Source organism: Amblyomma mixtum, chromosome 10 (assembly GCF_055824585.1).
Source record: "Amblyomma mixtum isolate Tamu chromosome 10, ASM5582458v1, whole genome shotgun sequence".
NCBI classification, from domain to species: Eukaryota; Metazoa; Arthropoda; class Arachnida; order Ixodida; family Ixodidae; genus Amblyomma; species Amblyomma mixtum.
The window spans coordinates 26,842,500-26,861,792 of record NC_143021.1 but is presented as its reverse complement, the minus strand read 5'-3'; the positions used below and the strand labels follow the sequence as shown (position 1 = coordinate 26,861,792).

Below are 19,293 nucleotides of genomic sequence, written 5' to 3'. Positions count from 1 at the left end.
GTGTAAAAACTTCCAGCATTTTGGCTTTTCTTAAAACAGACTTCAGCTGAGTTAAGCGACAATAAATATACTGTTGTACTTGGTGGCTATTTAACTGTGAATTTTCTTAGTATTTCTGCTGTTCAAACTGAGATTTTGGAGCGCTGGAGGGTAACGCTTTCACCAACATAAACCATAACGCACATGTATTGCAGGCGACAAGCGCACATTACAAGGTGCATTCATCAAAAATATCTGGGAAGAATTGCACGAGGCATACGCGGTAACATCAGCTGATATCACCGTTTATTTGCCTATATACTTTATGTATAATTGCTTGTAGCCTCAGACAACTTCTAGTAAAAAACAAAATCTGTAAGGCGCCAACTTATCACCGAAGTAGTCTTGTTATAATTTTCGAATGCACTAGCACAAGTGATCTGGGATGCCGCATACTCTAGGTCTAAACCTGGTGAACCATATAATCTGATTATATTATGTTTAAACTCATTCATGCTGAATGCTTTCCGTTTCTATAGAACGAGATCAGAGCAGCAAGAGCATGAAAGCTATGGTTCACAAAAAATTTTTAAGAGGAATCAGTGCGAAAAATCTGCTTCACTAGCGCTTTGCGAAATCTAAAGCCATAGAGGAAAAAAATTTAAAACCTCCCGAAAAAAAGGAAACAGCATTATACGAAACAGTTGGAGGCACTATACAAACTAGCCATTTTCTATCTAATTAAAACTAAATACGGAGTTCCTTAGCAATGTTTAAACAATTTAGTTCCTACGAACACAACGACAACTATACTTCAGATAACAGTGAAAGATAGAATACGGTTTGAATCTGAGTGGGCAAATCCTTTTAATCATTATTTTGAATCTATCACTTCCACCAGTCTTTGTCAAGACTAAACAAAAACGCGGACAAGGATATGAGACAGGGCATTCCTAGCCCCCCTCACAATAGACGAGGTTGTGAGGACAGTTCAGTAGGTAAAAATAGTAACAGCTTTGACGTAGTCGGTCTTCAGGTCTAAACGGTTGGAGATTGTCACGAATGGAGCGCTGCTCACACAAGACACTATCCTGTCGCGGCCACTCTCCTAGGAGCACTGTCGTTCTAGTACAGCGGTGAACAGAGATCCTGAACGAGAATCGAACCATGATTGGTGTTGCAGTTTGCATTTTCAAACAAAGGTAGCAGTTCTAGGCAACCAGAGCCTTATACGAGTCTCTGCATCTTGTTCCATGGTCCTCTGTACAGGGTGTGTCGAATCTCGCTGAATTAATAATTGTGGTATGTTTGAATATTGCTAAGCCATGGCTCCCATGAATCTAAATCTGCCTCTTAAAAGATAGTTGTTCATGCATGTATATATATATGAAGAAGGCTGCAGGAAAGCGTTCGTGGCTTCCAGTCATCTTTCGGGCCTTCCTTCTTTCTGCGTCCACCTTGTTTCGCTGCGACAACACCAGAAGATTCGCTCAACTGCTTGCTCTAACCCCGAATAAAAAACAGCCCATCGTGACATCGGCTTACTTGGTCAATGCTCTGAATAGCTCCCGTTAATGCTGGGTCACAGCCACGGAACCACACGGTTAGTGCCATTCCAAGGAACAATCCAGTTAAATACACCACGAACAGTAGCACTGTGCTTGTGCGGGCAGTTCTGGAAGAGAAAAGGGACAAGTGAAAACAGTGTACTTTTGACTCTGCATTTGCCACAGCTAGGCATTTCTCGTTAATTCCTCAATAAACGCCTGGCGCTGAGGCTTGATATTGTCGCCCGCATTCTCCCGGGTCGCCGTTCAAGGCATAAAATTCTTCAGCGAAGCCACCATGCTCACGAATGATGTTAGGAGCAGACCTTCACATAGTGACATCTGCAGCCATGAACAAAAAATAAAATTTCTTGTGAAGGTGCGGGGATTTGAGCCAAGGAACATTAGATTGCGAGGCGAGCCCGCAACCCATAAGTACTAACCTGATTTTTTTAAGGGTCGTATTTGCTACACTCAAAATCTCTGCTATCTGCACGAAATATTTTGAAATGTTTTAAGCACCGCCGTGGTCAAAGTAGGACCAAGATAGGTTTTTTGGGGCTGCACCAATTCAGCGTGCCCAGAGTTTGGCTAGATAGAGTCTACATGCCCTCAAGGACCTCAAGAGCTTGACTGTGGCTACTTTTGAGCAGCAGCAGAGTCGATGATGGACCAGCAGCTGCTTTCTTAGGACAGACCAATTGCGCTTGTCAAGGTTACTCCAGCATAGAACCCACATTTACATCCCCTCAGCCCTCAAATACACCACATATACATACCTTGTATGTGTATAGGAATGACCGGATTTCAGCCCGCCACGGTTGAAGAATGACCAGAACAGTTGTTCACGGGCAGTTTTACAAGAGAGGAGAGACCTTGTTCACCGGTCGCAGCAGACATCTAAGGACAACGGGAGCCCTGAACTAACATCGCCTCCCAGTCACGGAGGCGGAAAGCCTTTTATTGCATGAAATGTTGATCCCCACGACCACCATCACATTTCGGATCGCAGAGTTTTTTCACGCACAGCGACCACATTTACGCAGCATCTACCCTCAAGTGCCCGGAAAAGGGCCGGTGCGGATAATTTGTTGATTTGTTAGTCACTATCTAAGTAGAGACACTGGTCACAATTTGCGTAGGACTTTCATTGTCATAGAAAAACCAAGGTCAAATTACGCTAAACAGACAACTGATTATCAAATTATGAAACTATGTAATAATTATTCACAAATTCTCAAGATCGCAAAATCATGTAGAAGTCTGAGAACTTTCAAGCGCAGAATACAACTTTTGTTCACTCCAAGTAGCTGGCCAAACACCTATGAATAACAAATTCTAATTGCAAAGCTATTATTTTCTGGTTTCTATATTTGTGTTCGAAGTTTTAACAATAACATGTGTTTCTTTCTTTTTGAATTTGCTTCATGTGCATTTTTTGTACGGTGATGATTGTTATCCAATTCTATGTGTACTGTCTGCAAGTATTTTGTTCATGTGCATTTTTGTACGGTGATGATTGTTATAGCCAATTGCATGTGTACTGTCTACATGTATTTTGTATCCGCTGCTGTTGCGCCCAGTGGGGCCAGGGCCTCGTCAGGAGACTAATTACCTCCTTTTGTCCTGCCCCACGGGCAGTACCATGTATTGCCCATTCAATAAATAAATCAAATCAAAATCAAATCAAATGTGGACGCATGCCAGCTTTCTAGCCCTGGAAGGGACAACGCTGCGCGCGACTGGCAAAGCACGACGGCTGCTTCAATGGCTAGTTAAGTGAGAACGCTTGAGTCGGCGTCATCATCAACAGGTGCAGCTGACCGGGTGCCGTCCAGTTGGCGAAATTAGAAAATGCCCGACTCTATCTATGCCTCTGGAGAAGAGAAAGGATTATTGCGGAGCACATTTTCGTAGCCCTCACGCACGGAGGGTGCATCGCTAAAGTCATGTTCCTGACAAGAGAGAACAATGCCTGACGTTCTTGTCAAAAGCGCAAAGGCGAATGCATCTGGCCGCAGAATGCTTCCTTTTCTAGATTAAAGCAAAGTAATGATGTTTTTGAAATAGCGCTGTGGCATTCGCTTTTTCATTTTTCAAAATTACTGTATTTTCCTCAAAAAGTGACATTCCTCTTTGGTGTACTTGCTGCGGGTGTCACAAATAGATGTGCTTGCTCCACTTGCGTAGGACAGCATGCTACCACGTAGACAGCGTAGTTTAGCGTTTCCGCTTAACCACTCGCATTACATAGAAAAAACTTGCCAACAGTGAGTTCAGTGCAGGTATAAAAGAGCAAAATGAGAGCAGTGTTTATTCCTTCAGCATTCGCAGGTCATCAGTCTTAAATTCTGCTTCGAGGTCATATACACATTCAGTGCACAGGAAGCCACCAAGCCAGGTACGTAAAAAAAAGAAGAAAAAGCACATTACATAAATCGTGCTGTTCCGACTTTCATGTTGCACAACGATGACGTCAACCGTCCAGCCCTCGACCGCAAACATATGTTCGGAGCAAAATTGTTTCAACCGTCCAGCCTTCGACCGCAAACATATTTTCGCAGCAAAATTGTTTCCGCGCGCCGTTATCCTTGAAAACGAAAAACTTCCTGCCATGACAAAGAACAGGTATGATATATGTGGACGCTGCCCAATATAATAGAAACGCAGCTAGGTCCATGTCGAAAAGTACTCGAGTACTGGTTTCTCCTGCCTGCCACTGCCGAGCTAAACGTGAATGAGCTTGAAATAAAGAAGTGTTTAATCATCAGTCATTGGAAGTAACCTTAGATTAAAGGAAGTAATTCATTTCGAACTCCCAAAGCGCAGCCTTACTGCAATAAAGCGAAGTTGAACGTTCAACATACCAAGCAACTTCTCAGTTGAAAGAACATTCGACCCCAGAATGACTGTCTCTACGCGGTGGTCCCTAATTAGGACTACGTTAACCAGGACGGATGGCAGATGGACACGCTAGGTCGAAGTGCGGAGCAAGAATATGCACATTTCGCATTTGCTTTGATGGTATACCCCTTCGTTCTGCCATGGTGCTCCAGCCAATATTACGTAGTATTACTTACCACTGCGTGGCGGGCTCGATTACCATAGCCATGCGAAGATTTTAATACAGGCGAAATTCCAATCCGATACTATGCTGTCAATCAGTAAAATCTCGATGAACCTCAGGTAGTTGAAACTTGCTGGAAGTGTTCGAATACTGAATGCCGTATAGTCGCACTTTATACATTTGCAGATGAATACCAGCTATCAACGACTTGATTGCATGCGTGTAATTGAGATTTCATGCTTAAGTTAAGCATCAGCCGCTGCTCCTTACGAGCAGATGCCAAAAAGAGTGGATCTTCCGGCGCGCGATGAATGATGTCAGGAACTGTTTTCAGCTGCGAATAAAAATCTTTCATCTGTACCAGAGCACAGCTCAACGCCTTCTCGAAGACTACAAAATATCGAAAATGTTCATACAAAGACAAACTCTGAGGACACAAAATTATAAATAAAATACTTATTTGAAAAAGCCTTACTTTGCTTCAAGCCTTTATAACCTGCAAAAACGCTCCTAGTTTCCACGAGTGCCACCATGTGCAGCATGGCGCTGACCACCAAAATTGACCGCAATGAATTTGGAGGTTTAGTTTTGAGCGCTTGCTGCCAGGGCAGGGAGCACTCAACAAATCAAATTCTTCAGTGGATAAGGTTCGCCGGCCATCAGTTTTAGCTTTGTGTGCCATCTAGTCGCACTCTGATTTTTCTCACAGATGTAAATATTCCCAGAGTGTGTGTCGGAGTGCTTGCTGCTGGTGGCTGACAGATAGCGGTGATTGGTGATGTTCAGGAAAGCTCACCTTGCCTGTGAATATGACGTTGAATGAGAACATTAGTCTAAAATAGAGCCCAGAGCCGCATTACTGTGAGTTGCGTGCAGCTGTCTTGTATGCCATATTAAAAACACCGATGAAAGAGAAAGTCCAAATAACTAAGTTTACCATATTTAGCCCTTGCCAGAAAATTCTTCGTTAGCCTCCTTCTTTCGTGCATGTGACATTATAGAGGCGGCTAGAGAGATTATCCAGAACCATGCGGATGCGCCTAGTCGGGGCCTAAAATCACCGGTGCAGCTGAGACATCCATGTTCAGAAATGTTAAGTTGAACATACTGGAGAAATTCTGTACCAGAAGCTGAATCCATGCTTCTGTTTAGTGCGTTGACTATTAACGCAAACGTATTATCAGTAAAAATCTCCCTCCACTGCTTTTTACTAAGCTTTTAGTGTCAGACACATCTATTGTACGGCCTAATTCGAGTAGTGAAGTCATGTCCGGTGAGCGCGCATGCTGTTTGTAACCCTGCAACGCAAAGCCACACAGACGCAATCTCATTGATAATATTGCTTTCCTCCACAGACTCAAGTGGTGATTAACTACCGAGGGAGGAAATTTCTATACATTTCGGCATAATCTGAGGGGAAGATTTAATGGCGACATGAGTAGACGTCTCTATCCCCTGGCACCACCTGTCCCGCTCCCCAACCCCAGCATCATGCAAGTCTTCTGCGCTAATTTTTTCTCGGGCTAGCTTCGCGCAGACTACGCTATAATGCAGGTAGGTCGCTTTACAAAGGGCACCGACATTCCTTCTGATCTAAATAACTGTCTACATAGCAGGCTGGTACATTGAGAGATGTCGGTAACGAGATGCACCCCACTAGGGATATTTTCTCAGCACAGGTCCTGTGGAGAGTCGCTGCTGCTTCAAAATGAGAAACCGCGATTGAGTTGTTTCCTCAGAGCACGTGCGAAATTCCTCCGACAAACTGCGTGTTTTTCAGGAACGGGCCTCGCCCTTTTTTTTTTTTGCGCACGGTTACATGTTCAGAGAAATTCAACGGGCACTTGTCCCAGCTTCGACATGATGAGCGACCCACGCCGTTGGAAATTTACCTTCTGGACAGCTGTTGTTTACCACAGGCTGGTTTACAAGCGCCGCAAATACCGCGCCAAAAAAAAGCAATTCTGAAAATATGCTTTAGTGTGCTGATGGGGTGCTCAAAAACATCAAAAGAAAACAGTCAGCAACTGGTACATGCTAGCGCGATGATAAAACAGTCGGCTTCTAAATTCAGCACAGTGCGGACTGCACGCGCTAATGAAACCTATTCTGTGGAAAGAAGAAATTCACATCTGAATTTTATCAGAATACGATATTTTGAAACACTCTATAGAGATCGAACCGATTTCGTTCATCGGTATGGCAGCAGTTTGAGACTCTTCTGCTTCCCAGTCAGCTATGCTCATGGAAATGCATTGAAGCCGTCCATATAGAAATTTATTCCACTTTTACAATAAGCTATCTTTTCGAGGAACTGCGGTAGACCAGAAAGAAGAAATGTAATCCCTGAATTTTACTCAGTGCCAGATCTCGAAACATTCCGCGGAGGTCAAACCCGTTTCGCGCACCGGTATGGTGGCAGCTTTAGACCCTTCTTCTTTCCCTCTCTGCTATGCTCGTGGCAATGCATTGAAGCTGCCCAAATACAACTTAATTCGCCACTTTGTCATTAAGCTACCTTTTCGAGGACTCCGGGAGGCGCGCGCGAAGCAGGTATTACTGCCAAACTCAACCGCCGCTTCAAGCACCCTTCGACAGAGCGAACTACCCGGTAAGGCCAAGCAATTTTATGTAAGTGATTATAAGAGTAACTTAGAGCTATAACACCCCTACAGAGGACAAATATTAAACTTCAAAGCACACAAACGGCACGTCCACTTTCGAAGCCCACGTCGGCAACTAATTTCTTCATCTGCTTAGCCCATAACCTAACGGCAGAAATGGACGGCTAGAAACCGAGATCAGCTGCACACTTTTCGCAGCCGTGCATCCAACATCGATTGCGGTTGTTCGGTTTAATTTTCTCAGAAAGCACGAAGACTGCTTGCATCTGTGTGCGAGCCCGCTAGCGCGATGTGGTACGCAAATTTCCTGTAAGTCCCCATTTTCGCTAAATAAGGCATGAGGGGTGAGATCGTGAAAGTTTGTTGCGTATTAGTATCACTGCGGGTGCATACCCGCAGCCGTTTATTGAGCGCCAATCTAGCCCAGTAGTATAATCTTTGCATCCCTGCCGCAAACCTTGGTATCTGATGTGTTTTATTCGCAGACTCATAATTATGCCCAATATAATTAATTTAGGCTGAATGCAAACTCAATGGCCTAATGATTTGCTTTCTCCCACGTGTCACGGCACAAAATATTAAGCTACTGATGTAGAACTCTCGCATCTTTTCTCCGCAGCGGTGGCTCAGTGGTTCCGGCGCTTTGCTGCTGACCCGAAAGGCGCGGGTTCGATCCCGGCCGTGGTGGCCAAATTTCTATGGAGGCGAACTTATAGAGGCTCGTGTGCTGTGCGATGTCAGTGCACGTTAAAGAACCCGAGGCGGTTGAAATTTCCGGAGCCCTTCACTACGGCGTCCCTCGTAGCCTTAGTCGCTTTGGGACGTTAAACCCCAATAAACCAAACGAAACTCTTTCATCTTTTCTAACATTCTGAGCGCTGTTCATAGCTCTTTTGCACTGAGGACTGTTTGTCGGTCATTTCTACACCGGAATAGCATCCCCTCATCGAAATGCTGAGCGAGCAAACTAATGTGACATCACCCACAATGGCATGCGTGACGCTACATTTGTTTGTTCATTGAGAGTTTCCTTGGATGGCACGAAGTTGCTCCTATTTAGTCCTGTGACCTAGGACGCGATGCGTAACGTGACCTTTGTTTCACCAATCATTGTTTCAAGCCAATCTGTCCCTAAAAGCTGCTTGTCATGCACACCCTGCTGGCCTGGCTTCGCTACATCGTAACATATTACTTTATGTCGAGAAATACTTGCAGAACACCACCAAGAACAGCGGGAGGGTTCAACTTCGACTTCATGAAAAAATTAATGCAGAATTTCGATCACTTTACCAGTAAACAGCTTGGCACCTCTGCAGCTAGGCAGTCTAATCCCCCAACTCTGCAGCTATGTAGTCTTAATCCGTTGGTCTGCTTAATGCAGTTACAAAAAAATTATGGAAAATGTTTTCGATCGAATAACTTTTGTTCGATTGTGCTGCCCTGCTATTTGCTTGCGTGTTCAGATTTATCTTTGTATCTTGTACAGCTGCTATTACTTGCTTTGGTCGTAAAGACTAACCAGGGGCCTGATATGTCACAGCTTTCAAGGCAGCTGCAGCAAACCGGAGATGGCCTGGAGGCAATAAAAATGAATCGCTCACTTCCACTGAACGAAACTAGAAAGGGTTTAATTTCTTGAAGATAAGGCGTCCACTTGCGTGAAACAAGAGCTGCCTTACAGGAAACAGAAGCGTCCCTTGAAAAGACAACTGATAAGCTGTAAAACTACTCCAGAAGAAATGCAGGTGTATAGCGTTCCTGAGAACCTTGGGGAATATAACAACTGACCTGAAAAATAAATTAACGAAGAGATATTCAGGGGCACGACAGAAAATTGGCAGGGGCTTAGCTTTCGTTAAGCCTGGTAGGTTGCGAAAGCGAGCGCAGCGCCTCTAACGAAAGGAACGCAGTTCGCCGCGTCTACTGCCTACAGGACGATTCGGGTTGGGTAGACTATCTTTCACCTCGCTTATGACGTCACACCATCTGTTAGACCACAACGCACCTAGTGGGAGAAGCGCGAAACGCCAGGCGTGGCTGCGAGCCACGCAACGCTGAAGAGGCGACTTGGTAGCCCATCGTCTCCTCTGTTGGGACTGGGGCATCCCACCGCTGCCACCACTGTTGGGACTGTGGTCCGAGCCAGGAAACGGTCGAGGCGACGGTGAGTAAAAGGACGTTTATGTACAGTATGTACAAGGGCTTTTACATGATACAAGGGCCAAGAGCACCACGGGCAGGCACACAGAAGAAGGGCGGCCCCGGCGGCGAGCGTAGCTCCGGCGTGATGGCTCTTCTGCTGCCCGTCTGCTGCTCGGGTTGTTGTTGTTGTTGTGACTGAGAGAAGGATGAAGAGGAAATTGCACGGGCCTGCTACTGGCTCTAGCCAAGCCACCACCGCTGCCACGTGCAGATAGAGGAGAGTTAAAAGAGGAAAGAGAAAAAGGAAAGAAAAGACGCGCGTCGCAGCAACAACTGGCGGACGCTGCTCAAAAAGAAGCGGCCGAAGCCGCGCTCGCCGAAGCGAGAACAGATACTCCTCGTGGCCGAAGCCGCCTTTTTGCTGCTCGGGTTCAGCGCGGCTCCGTTTTTATAGCCGCTGGTAACGGTTACGGCAGCCAGCCGTTCAAATCCTCCAATCACTGGCCACCGTTCAAATTAGACCAATGGTCGAGAGCGGCGAGCGGCGGAGGAGTTCGCACCGACGGAGAGGAGGACAGGAGGAAGGGTCCGTGTCGGCGCCGCGGCGTCGGGGTGAGTCACGCTGCATGTCGCGACTTGTCCGAGAAAGTCTGGGCCTGCTTTGAGCGTCGGCGAGCGCGCAGCGCTTGTTTCCAGGGGGGCCAGCCAGCGAAATGGGAGCTCCGGCACTACAGCACCACCGCCGCCAGACAATGCGCCACGAAGACGAGCTACTTCCGCGTGGCTCGGATGCGGGGCGCGCTCGTACGCCAGGCTCCTCCAAGTTCTCGTCCGGTGTTCAGCCGCAGGTAGCTCCAGGCTCCTTCCCGAGAACGGGTCCCTCTCGTCAGGACAGGATCACTGCTCCGCAGCTTTGTCGCCCAGGTGACTGGATCAGCTTCGCTCGGTCCTTCGGAAGAGCTTGCTTCACAGCATCGGTCGTTGATCGTTCTGCAGGTTGCAAAGAACCGACCGACAACAGGCAACACCCAACACGAGCAAGTGCCTTCTGTCACCCGTCAATACACCAGACTTAAAGTCTCAAATCTCTGTTGGCTACATTTCTGTCCCCTTTTTGTTCCCTCTCCAACAAGAGACACATGTGGGATACAAGAACTCCAAAGTAATTAACTCAGACAAAGTGTCAAACACATGTCACACACGGAATAAAATAAATGCAAAATAAATTCGCTCTCTGGAGATCACTCGGCCAGGAAAATACTCAACTGAGGCCACAAATGAGGATATCAATTTTTCCCCGATCTGCGAGCGAACTTAAAAGCTGTTCGCGAAGAGACAAAATGTAGGTCACGAGGAGGCGAAGCCAGCCTTGCTTAGAACACACGGCTTAGTGCGTCTACGTTCGCGTTTTCCTCGCTTCTAACGGACGGTAAACGACACCCGCTACAGCGGAAACTAGTGACTCTGCCTCTTTCGCTGTGCTGCGCTTTTCTCTCTCTCTCTCCACTACCGTGGTAGCTAATGTCTCAGCCTCTTTCGCGGTATACGCGCTTTTCTTTCTCTCTGTACTTGTCTTTCCAGTTTCTACGGGAGCTACAGTACGAGAGCGATTCGCTTTCATAGACTGGCAACTTGTCCCTTTCTTTGCGCTTCGCGCGCCAGTCGCGACGTCCCATAGCGAGTGCGCAACGCTTCCGATGGGACCGTTCTTTCTTTTTCTCTGTTCGTGGGGGCAAGTCAGACCTTGCACGAGTCTTGACTTTCTCGCGCATCCGTTTGCCTTTCCGCTCGGTGTGTAGTTCGCCTCTACACGGCCTTTTGATTTTACGCCTACTAAGTGGCGTCATTTCGAATCGCGGCTTTCTATCGCGATAACTGTGCTTGGCTGAGCGCTTAGACGGTTTCTTCTAGGCAATTTTCTTGCCCCTGTCACTGCGGCCTCGTACAATCTTTCGCTCTTTGAGCCGTACACGCGCTTTCCTTCTGCGCGCGTGCCGCTCTCTGTGGGAGCGCGGTTGCTCCCGTGAATGCAGCGGAAAGCGAGAGCCGTCATGAGAGCACGTGCCTTTGCGCGTCTCGCTCTCTCTGTGCTGGCGGCAAGATTCACACTTGTCCCGCTCCTTAATTTTTCGCCTCCCGGGCAGCGCTCTCTTGAATCTCGGTTTGGTGCCTTGGTGCACTTTTCCGCGCGAATGTTTGCACGATTTCTTTTTGCAGTTTATTCTACTGCTCAGATCTATGTGCCTCGACACACTGATGCGTTTTGCTTTGCGCGATAGTAATGCCTCGCACATTTCTTTAGCTCTGGTTCTGACGCTAGTTTCAGGGCTGACAACGTGACTGACTTTACTGAAGTCATTTTGCCGGCGACGCTGGCGCTTCCGATGGTGGAAACCTGTTTTCGCGCGTTTGCCCTTTCTCTCTTTTCGGCGGCGCCTGTCTTTCTTATGCCTGCCTTTCATCTTTCGGCGGCACCACTCTTTCTTTTGCCTGCCTTCCATCGTCTTTCGGTGACTGCTCTCTCTCTTGAGCTTCCCTTTCCTCTCCTTTCGACGGCAGCACTGTTTGTCTATCACCTTGTGGTGATAGCTCACTTTTCGGAACTGGCTGTTACTTTCCTTCCGGTTGCAGCTTTCTTTCTTGTGCTTTCCTTTCATTTTCTCCTGAGGAAGCACATGCTGCTTTCGTCGCCTAGGTTCCTGTTCTCTGACAATGTCACTATGATTCTCTGCCGATTCACGTGCGCTACCTAGATCAGACCTGTCTTTGGCGCCTTCACTAAGTTCCTCAAAGCTGCGCTCTTCCTGCTCAGCGTCTTTGAGTGCGCATTCGTCCTCATCTTTTTCGGACGGGTTGACGTCTACCGCCCCTATGTCGTCTGGAACGTTCTGTTCTCCATTGTCGCCCAGCGCCTTAGCTTCTTCAGGCGCAGACGAACCAGTGTTTTCTCCTGACATTAGTGTTGACACGCAGCTCGCGTCGTGCTCCTGGCGCGTTTCAGCCAATTTCGGATGAGGGTCGGCTGTGCACTCAGTCGCGGTGTTCCCGCTACTGCAGCTGCTTTCTGGAATGTCGCAAAGCTCAGAGCAGTGCGAAAGCACGGGACTCGTTTCGCATTCCTCGCCAGAGACACTAACGCACAACTCAGCGTCCGCAAACTCTCCATGCGCCTGCTTCCGTTGATCGTAAGCGTCGGGTTTCTGCATTTCTGCCGAACGCGCTGCACAATACGGTGTGCCGTCCTCGTTTACTTCGCTTGCGTCGGCGCAAGCGTTTTCACTAATGTCCAGACGGACGTCCTCTCTGCCCTGTTCGGCAACTTCTCCTGCTTTCGACACGCTAGGAGATTCCCTTTCCGGTAACTCCGCCACAATTTCAATGGGCGAGACCTCTGTAACTGCATCGTCCGATGCTGTGACTACCTTATCCGATGGTATAGAGGCTTTCTCAGTTGGCGAATGCAGGGCAATTCCCACTGTTACAGCAGTAGTTACATCTGCCACGTACGGACTACCTTCCTCTGTGCCGCACTGGCAGGGCTGCTCTACAGCGACGCACTCTACCTCTGCGTCACGATCTACCGACCCTTCAGCATTTTCGAGCCACTCTAAAATGTCGGCTTTAAACTGGTACGGAAAATCGTTAAACGATGGGGTGCTATTCTCTCGCAGGTACCTTTGGCGAAGGTCCAGCGGTGACACGTTATATCTCGCCAGTAAGAAGCTTTTCAGCTCATCGTAGTCTGCCAAGCCGTCGTCCAACAGGCGCTTGACAACGTCATACGCTTCGCCGGAAAGCAGGGATACCAACTTCTGTGCCCAACCATTCCGCTCAACGCGCTTTCTCTCGCAGACGCGCTCGAACTCCGCCAAATATTTCGCCATATCTTCGGCGATCACGAAGGGCTGCGGCCTGTCTCTCAGCTGCTGACCGTTGGTCTCATGCAGAGCGGACAATGTTTTATATCTCTCGAAATCGATCTCATGCGCTTCAAGCTCCAGGTCCATCAGTTTCTTAGCGCGAGCATACCGTTTTGTTTCAAGCTGCCTCCGTTTTTCTGCCTCTTCGAGCTCAAGCTGCTTCTGTTTTTCTGCCTCCTCGCGCTCACGTTCTGCCCGTTCTCGCTCAAGCTGCTTCTGTTTTTCAGCCTCTTCGTGCTCACGGCGTTCTGTGATCTCTTCCCAGGCCTCATTGGCTTCCTCCGCCGTTACTTCCTCTGCCCGCCTGATCTCAAGAAACGCATGCTTTCGTTTTGCGGGGCCCAAATCAATGCCCAACTCTTCACAAATTTCGATGAGTTCCTTCACTTTGAAGTTCTCCATCGCGCACAATAGCCTCTTGTAGTTTGCCCTTTTCTTAGAATTCCCTTGCCGTTCACTACTATAGCGCTACTAGTATGACACGCGCAAGTAATTCTTTCCAACAACGCCTCGTTTACTCCCTCTGCACCAGCTTTCGTTTCAAAGCGCTCCGACTTGGCTCGAAACAGCAAAGCTCCCTCCAGTGCAATACACAGCCCTACTCTAAACTACAATCACGTGTGCTAGAGCAGTCTGGCGAATTGAGGGGAAAACATCAGGCACTCACCGCGCCGAGGTAGCTGACGCCGGTCGATCCCGCAGCTGCCATCCACTATTAGGACTTTGGCATCCCACCGCTGCCACCACTGTTGGGACTGGGGCATCCCACCGCTGCCACCACTGTTGGGACTGTGGTCCGAGCCAGGAAACGGTCGAGGCGACGGTGAGTAAAAGGACGTTTATGTACAGTATGTACAAGGGCTTTTACATGATACAAGGGCCAAGAGCACCACGGGCAGGCACACAGAAGAAGGGCGGCCCCGGCGGCGAGCGTAGCTCCGGCGTGATGGCTCTTCTGCTGCCCGTCTGCTGCTCGGGTTCAGCGCGGCTCCGTTTTTATAGCCGCTGGTAACGGTTACGGCAGCCAGCCGTTCAAATCCTCCAATCACTGGCCACCGTTCAAATTAGACCAATGGTCGAGAGCCGGCGAGCGGCGGAGGAGTTCGCACCGACGGAGAGGAGGACAGGAGGAAGGGTCCGTGTCGGCGCCGCGGCGTCGGGGTGAGTCACGCTGCATGTCGCGACTTGTCCGAGAAAGTCTGGGCCTGCTTTGAGCGTCGGCGAGCGCGCAGCGCTTGTTTCCAGGGGGGCCAGCCAGCGAAATGGGAGCTCCGGCACTACACCTCGCTTATGACGTCACACCACCTGTTAGACCACAGCGCACCAAGTGGGAGAAGCTCGAAACGCCAGACGTGGCTGCGAGCCACGCAACGCTGAAGAGGCGACTTGGTGGCCCATCTCTCTCCTCACTTATGACGTCACACCACCTGTTAGACCACAGCGCACCAAGTGGGAGAAGCGCGAAACCCCAGGCGTGGCTGCGAGCCACGCAACGCTGAAGAGGCGACTTGGTAGCCCATCTCTCGCCTCGCTTATGACGTCACACCACCTGTTAGACCACAGCGCACCAAGTGGGAGAAGCGCGAAACGCCAGGTGTGGCTGCGAGCCACGCAACGCTGAAGAGGCGACTTGGTAGCCCATCTCTCTCCTCGCTTATGACTTCACACCACCTGTTCGACCACAGCGCACCAAGTGAGAGAAGCGCGAAACGCCAGGCGTGGCTGCGAGCCACGCAACGCTGAAGAGGCGACTTGGTAGCCCATCTCTCGCCTCGCTTATGACGTCACGCCACCTGTTAGACCACAGCGCACCAAGTGGGAGAAGCGCGAAACGCCAGGCGTGGCTGCGAGCCAACGTTTTGCTGCGAGCCACGAAACGCTGAAGAGGCGACTTGGTAGCTCATCTCTCTCGTCGCTTATGACGTCACACCACCTGTTCGACCACAGCGCACCAAGTGGGAGAAGCGCGAAACGCCAGGCGTGGCTGCGAGCCACGCAACGCCGAAGAGGCGACTTGGTAGCCCATCTATCGCATCGCTTATGACGTCACGCCACATGTTAGACCACAGCGCACCAAGTGGCAGAAGCGCGAAACGCCAGGCGTGGCTGCGAGCCACGCAACGCTGAAGAGGAGACTTGGTAGCCCATCTCTCTCCTCGCTTATGACGTCGCACCACCTGTTAGACCACAGCGCACCAAGTGGGAGAAGCGCGAAACGCCAGGCGTGGCTGCGAGCCACGCAACGCTGAAGAGGCGACTTGGTAGCCCATCTCTCTCCTCGCTTATGACGTCACACCACCTGTTAGATCACAGCGCATCAAGTGGGAGAAGCGCGAAACGCCAGGCGTGGCTGCGAGCCACGCAACGCTGAAGAGGCGACTTGGTAGCCCATCTCTCTCCTCGCTTATGACGTCACACCACCTGTTAGACCACAGCGCACCAAGTGGGAGAAGCGCGAAACGCCAGGCGTGGCTCCGAGCCACGCAACGCTGAAGAGGCGACTTGGTAGCCCATCTCTCTCCTCGCTTATGACGTCACACCACCTGTTAGACCACAGCGCACCAAGTGGGACAAACGCCAGGCGTGGCTGCGAGCCACGCAACGCTGAAGAGGCGACTTGGTAGCCCATCTCTCTCCTCGATTATGACGTCACACCACCTGTTAGACCACAGCGCACCAAGTGGGAGAAGCGCGAAACGCCAGGCGTGGCTTCGAGCCGCGCAACGCTGAAGAGGCGACTTGGTAGCCCATCTCTCGCCTCGCTTATGACGTCACACCACCTGTTCGACCACAGCGCACCAAGGGGGAGAAGCGCGAAACGCCAGCCGTGGCTGCGAGCCACGCAACGCTGAAGAGGCGACTTGGTAGCCCATCTTTTGCCTCGCTTATGACATCCCTCCATGGATTAATGGATGGATGGATAGGAGCGCCCCCTTTGAAACGGGGTGGTGGCAATTGCCACCATGCTCAGCTTTTCTTCCTTTATTATTTTTTTGTTTACTGTGTTGGCAATTCTCATTAAGAATCGCCATCATCTTTACCTACAGTTTCTTACAATTCTAACTTTATGCCACATCTCTGCTTTTCAGCCACCAATCCTCCAATCGTTTTTTGCTAACTTCCACTGCAGATTAATTTACACCACGATTGTTATCTTTAAACCCTAGATCCTCAGGAAGAGTGACTGCGCCTTCATCGACATCCGAATGGATACCATCACATTTGATTATGAGGTGTTCAATTGTTTCCACAGACCTACCACACACGGCACATGTGTCATCTTCTTCGTTATATTTTTTTTTGTAACTGCGCGTTCTAAGACACCCTGACCAAGCTTCAAAAAGTAGGGCACTGCCTCTTGAGTTATCATAGAAAAATTCTTTCCCGATCTGCCTTTTCCAGTATCGATATAGTTCTCCACTATGTTTCTTTTTCATTGAATTCATCCAATTTTTAATTTCTGTGTTTAACCTGTCGTTTAATGCTTTTTCTTTCTCCGTCCTCATGACGTGCATACTTACTGGTTAGTTTTCTAGTTCTTTTCCGCCACTGCGAGTCAACGATCTTTCTGTATAAATATTTAAATACCTTAGCTTCCCACCGGTTATCGTCCAATTTCCTCAGGCGTTCTTCATATAGTATTTTACTCTTAGCTTCCCGTGCCTCGAACGATGCCCAGCCCATATCCCCTTGTACTGCCTCGTTTGTGGTTTTGCCGTGGGCACCTAGTGCTAATCTTCCAACAGCTCTCTGATTTACGTCTAATCTGGAGTGAACTTCTGCCCCTAAGCACAGAACCGCATTGCCGAAAGTAAGTCCCGGCACCATTATTCCTTTCCAAATACCTCTTAGTACTTCATATTTGTTGCACCCCCATAATGCCCTATGTTTCATTATCGCGGCGCCTCTTCGTCCTTTTGCCCTAAGAGTCTGTTCGTGCTTTTCCGTGTATTTCTGCCCTTCGTTTAGCCATATCCCGAGGTATTCGTATTCGGCCACTTTGGGTATTTCGTGGCCTTGTATTATAAGCACCTGTTAGACCACAGCGGTCCAAGTGGGAGAAGCGCGATACGCCCGGCGTGGCTACGAGCCACGCTACGCTGAAGAGCCGACTTGGTAGCCCAGCTCTCGCGCTAGTATGGCTGTAGTAGTCACGTGGTGTAAAGCGTAAATACCGGACCACGCTACGCTGAAGGCTCGAAACCTGACGTACGAAACCTCGAAGGCTCGAAACCTGACGCTTTCGCAATAAAATTTAACAGTGTGCAATAGAAAGAATATATCGGCTAAGCAAACCACAATCTATCAAATGCAGACCCATCATACTGAAGCTTCTAGATTTTCGAGGTATGACCAGAATTCTAAGAAACTACCAGACTAAAAGCTGCTAACCACTCGATTGCTGAAGATTTTTTACCTCGAGTACGTGAAATAAAAAAAAAGCTCTGGGAAGGAGGACATGTATTCAGGACAACAAGTATATCTGGTTTTTGATACGTTAGGCGTCAACAATGATCTGCTGACGCCTCAACAATGATCACGAGGCAGGCAGTATTGCTTTGATTCGATAATATACTCAGCCTGCTAACCCAAGGAATGAGACAAGTAGCTATGTTTCGTCTCAGTCAGGTACACGCACTGGTAACGAAAAAAAAGGACGAAGCCAAAACACGGCCGCTGCGTCGTCACCACCCTAATCAGCGTGCTATATAATATTTGCACATATGAACATTCTTAGCCTAGTGAACATTAACAACTGAGCTTGAACCACTCCTCCGCTGTGTCAGCCCTGACTTCATTGCAGTCACGGAGGCATGGTTATCAACCAAATGAAAGCAGGCAAAGGACCAGTCATTAACTGTATCAAGAGCAACTTAAGCAGTGGACCACAGTTCGTAGAATTTAACCGTGAAAAGTCAAGTAGCGGAAATCACGTGTTCCTCAGGGCAGCGTTCTCGCCCCTATTTTATTCGTAAACTTCATCAATGATTTACCTGCTAGTATTCCTAATAATATAACGGTTTGCTGATGGTTGTTTACTATACCATGGAATTAATTTGGCAGACGACCATGTAAGAGTTGAGAATGCATTACAGTCGGTATCTAAATGGTGCGCTAAATGGCAAATGTCTTAATACCGAAAAATCACCTCTCTTACGAATTACCATGCAGCATAATGTGCTCGACTTTTCGTACGCACTAAACAATATCATACTTCCCGCATTTACACAGCATAAATACATTGGTTTAATTTTACCATTTCATGTGAAATGGGGCACTTACGTGAAAGTAATCAGCAGTAAAACAGAAGTAAGTCATCAGCAGTAAAACAACTTTTCTTTATGGAGAGGCTCCTCCGAGACGCGTGGTAGACATTAAACTACTTTTCTACAGTACATATGTGCGACGCGTACTTGAATATGCGAGTGTACCCTGGTTTCATTTAGAGATAAACTAATAAATAAAAACGAGGCAATCCAATGGAAAGCTGTAAGATTTATATGTAACAAACACAAACTCACTCACCCACATAACTGATAAACAACTACGGAATACTGAAGTTACAAACCGCGTCAGGCTTGCACGACATAAGATAGTTCATCAGTTAATGCATAACATGATGAACATAGATACTATAACGTATATTTCAATATCAGAAACATGAACAACGGGACATATGAACTCACAGTCACTGGAAGAGTATCGACTCAACGCTGACTATTTTAGGCGTTCATTTGTCCGTTATCCATTAGTCAACGGAATAGCCAGCCATCGTGCATAACAAGCTCTATAAAAACTTTGGACACATATGAAGTGTGCCTACTAGTTCTAGAACGCAAATTTAAACACCATTCCGTATGCTTCAATGCTCTATATTAAAAATTGAAATTCTGCGTTCTACTGTATAGTGCATTATGTTAATTTTTTCTTTAACATTTTTTCCTTGCTGGTCCCATGTTATTCGTCATCGGTTATTAGTATTGCTATTAACTGGACAGGCTCCGCACACATAC

The 19,293-nt window shown here is 48.3% G+C and overlaps 1 protein-coding gene across 1 annotated transcript in view; it reads right to left on the bottom strand.

The window, feature by feature from the left end:
• Window positions 1-19,293, bottom strand: part of LOC149325436 (sodium-coupled monocarboxylate transporter 1-like) — a 65,740-nt gene that overhangs the window by 14,968 nt on the left and 31,479 nt on the right. The window contains exon 8 of the mRNA XM_089563026.1: window positions 1,525-1,654. Coding sequence (XP_089419152.1) covers window positions 1,525-1,654 — 130 coding nt within the window. The remainder of the gene's footprint in view (window positions 1-1,524; window positions 1,655-19,293) is intronic.